The sequence below is a fragment of the Trachymyrmex septentrionalis genome, unplaced genomic scaffold (assembly GCF_001594115.1).
Source record: "Trachymyrmex septentrionalis isolate Tsep2-gDNA-1 unplaced genomic scaffold, Tsep1.0 scaffold40, whole genome shotgun sequence".
Taxonomy (NCBI): Eukaryota; Metazoa; Arthropoda; class Insecta; order Hymenoptera; family Formicidae; genus Trachymyrmex; species Trachymyrmex septentrionalis.
The window spans coordinates 3,916,674-3,920,320 of NW_017305569.1; the positions used below are offsets into that span (position 1 = coordinate 3,916,674).

At 31.3% G+C, this 3,647-nt stretch overlaps 1 protein-coding gene across 1 annotated transcript in view; it reads right to left on the reverse strand.

Annotated features, from left to right (window-relative positions):
• LOC108751065 (neuroendocrine convertase 1-like) overlaps positions 1 to 2,689 on the reverse strand; it is a 35,725-nt gene extending 33,036 nt beyond the window's left edge. Inside the window, exons 1-2 of the mRNA XM_018491007.1 lie at positions 2,503 to 2,689; positions 1,247 to 1,418 (exon numbers count right to left, since the gene is read on the reverse strand). Coding sequence (XP_018346509.1) covers positions 1,247 to 1,418; positions 2,503 to 2,513 — 183 coding nt within the window. The 5' untranslated portion in view covers positions 2,514 to 2,689. The remainder of the gene's footprint in view (positions 1 to 1,246; positions 1,419 to 2,502) is intronic.
• Between the last annotated feature and the right edge of the window lie 958 nt (positions 2,690 to 3,647).

Here is a 3,647-nt window from a genome sequence, read left to right on the forward strand (position 1 = left end):
AGAGAGAGAGAGAGAGAGAGAGAGAGAGAGAGAAGAGGAGGAAAATGAGAGAAGAAAGTTAAATAAATATATTATATCATGTAGAAAATATAATATATAATTCTATTGACATATAGGAGGAAACCCGCGAAACGCATAACTTTTATATATGTTATATATATATATATGTATATAAAACTCAATTTTTATATTTCTTAAGACAAGATTTTTTCGAAGACAGACGGTTTTTAAAAATAAAAAAGTTACTATGGAATGAAATTATCTGTATGCTGTACATATATATATTTTAAATATGTGGATCCTTTAACGTATAAATTTTTAAATTAATTTAGAATTTACTTTTTAATGATAATTAAACATAATTGTTTAATTTTGTCAATATATTATTTGACAATTAAATTTTGAGATAATATAAAATTCTTTTTCAGAAGTCATTTATTAAGGAAGTTGGTTAAATCTCAACATTCTTGTCACTGATATACAATGCACATATATATGTTGAAGTAATTAAATAGATTATTAAATTAAATAGGTTATTAAATGGTGTAACGGTAAATTAGCAAAATGTTAAATTAGCAAAATAAATAATAAATATTAATTGATGTTTATTTTATAAACTTTCGGATAATCAAAAAGCGAAAAGAGATCTTTTATTTAAAATTAAATGGATTATTGTTTATAAAAAAATACGCAAACAATTATATATTTCCAATGCATGACTATGCTTTTAGACTCGATATCATAATGCGTCTTATTGCACGCCATATGTCAGGTGTCTGATAAAATGTTATCTCTCGCGAGATAATCCCCGAATAAAATGAATCTATTTTTAAGTATTCGTTAAACAGTGACATACTGAGTAATACGTAAATTTTTTACCTTTGGGTTGTATCATTGGAATGGAAGAGCATAAAATTAATAACATTGATACGTAAATCGGAAAATCATTTCGCGATATCGTATAACCTCCGATTGAATAATTGCGTGATACATATATATATAATCACGTCCGAATCACGTATCGCAGTTTTTGCTCGTTTCTCGGGGCATGTAGCAATTAAGGATTTAAAGTAGTGGAAATGTTATACGTCGTCTCTTGTTACTGATTCCATGTTCTCGTTTTTTTTTTAATATATGAACGCGATGTAATAATATATTTCTCAATTTTCGCGATATTACGTGACAACGTAGACGAAAAGACTTTGCTATATCATGTTGTTTACGCGAAATTAATAGAAGGATTTACCGGACCATGGTGTTTGTAACCGGACTGAGCGGCTAATAGCGATGCTACTTGCGAGCCCCCTGCTATCCTGACGACCCACTCTTCGGGACGATCTACGTTGGCGTCGACGTTAGCGATGAAATTGGATGCAGATACAACGATGACGAGCTGCATAATAACGCGCGCGCACATTCTGGGGAATAAGCAAAGTTTCGAATATTAGCACGATTCTTTCGTTCACGTTGCAACGTGGAAGAAAGAAAATTGCGGTAAACTTCCTAAGCGGATTTCTTCCGAGCCATTCTATATACAATATTATATTAAGAACACTCGATTGTGTCAGATGCAAATATATTAGGGACGTACAATTGCCCTATTTTCTCAAATCTCTTGTACGATTATCGTAATTGCGTTAATAATCTAAATAGAACAAAATCATAATGACATCAAAATAGATGTAAAATTATTAATTATTAAAAGTTACTTTTTGTCGTAATTTATTTTAGTGTTGTTTGATGTTATCGTAACAATTGTTCTGTTTGAGACTGTTAAGTCTAGCAGTGTAATTGCTCGAACTTGGGAATGTGGTTTAATAACGTTTAATGTCTGTTTCTAGGAAAGAATGCAGTCAACACATTTTTCCGACTGATCGTTAAGTGTGAATTAATAATAATAAATCACTTGCGGATGTTTGTAATTAAGGTGTAATGTTTTGTTCTCGCAAAAAGTGATTAGAGTTGGAAATTTATAATATACTTTCTGTATAAAAATTAATATTATATACATTTGAAACAATTTAATAAAGTCAATATTTATATTATACAATACAATTTCATATTTTCTCATTTTATTTTAATTATTTTTTAAAAACTTGTCTACTGTTTTTAAAATAATTTTTTATTTAAGTTCTAAATTGTCGTCGAACTTTTTGTATTTCAAATATAATATCTTTCAAATAAAAAATCTGTAATTTCGCCATAATTTTTTAATTTGTTAAGAAATATGTATATAACACATCCTTAACTCTCTCTCTCTTAGAGGAAGCAGTACTGAAATATCTTTTACTCTTTTATGGCTCATGAGAAAAATGATGTTACATTTTGCAACAGCGAATTTGACACTTGCACTCGTTGATCCTTTATATTCTTATCACTTGAGAAGCACGAAGAATTCGCGCAGCGTATAAAAACTACTTATCATCCGCGGTCGTGGCATTCATCGGTACAATTTTCAACAGAGAAGATACATCGTTTCCGTTGTTGTCGCGTAACACGTACCTGACTGTCATGGCAATTTTCCTGATGGGATTCGCGGGAGGGACGGAGAGCAAATAAATAGCGACGATCACAATTAATACTTTCGCCGTACGGTCACTCTATGGAATCATCGTCCTTTTTCTTATCACTTTCTTCACGATACTACCCTTCGAGTTCTGACAGTCCCGTTCGATTTCTCTGCTGCACGCGTACCGTCTACGCGACTGGAGGGACAATGGCGATGGAATTCGCCGACCCCGGCTATTGGATCACGAGTGACAAGTGATCGGACAGTGTGCGTGGCAATTAACCACGATTGTCTTTTTGTTCGTCTGGGGAGAAGGAGAGGGGGAGGGGGGGTGGGGAGGATTTCTCGTCACCCTCATGTCGCTTCACAGCTATGGTGGACGAAGCTGAGGGATTGGAAGAGTAACGGATTAAACTAAATAAACGTGACGTAGCGGACGTGCGTGGGATGGAACAAGCCGGGTGATAATGATTCGTAGGTGATTTCCAACAGTGGACGAAGTTTTATTGCATTATTATTGTTTCCCATTATAAATTGATGACAATATTATTTGATATGCTTGAAATTTTACACCGGGCTTCTATTTTCTATAGATAAGATAAAAATTAAAAATGATCGATAATGATATACAGAAAAATATTGTTGTAGATCGATTTTTAAAAAGGCATTTTAAAACCTAAAGATTTTACTTTAAAATACTAAAATTAAGTTTTTTTATTCTATGATATTTGGATTCCAAATAACATTCTATGAAAGTCAAGTTAAAAAAAGGACTTTAAATTTGAGATTATGGAATTAATCTCAGAAAAAATTTAAGTTGAGCATAGGAGTAGTTTTGGAGATACGAGACATCAAAATAATCAAATTTTTAATGTTTCCAGTATTGCCTAAGTATTGCAGATACAAAATTGAGAGTCACCAAATCGACTTAACTTGAAATCGTTCTTTAGTTTAAAATATTCCGAAAGATTAATGTATTCTTAATTAATTTTTTATTATTTTAATTTTTTTTAGAAATAATATTATGATTTTTGTTGTAGACAATTATGATTGAAATAATAGGTATATTTTTAAAATTCTTTTTTTATTAGGAATAAAATGTTAGTAATATTAACCATTAACATGTATTCACGTATAC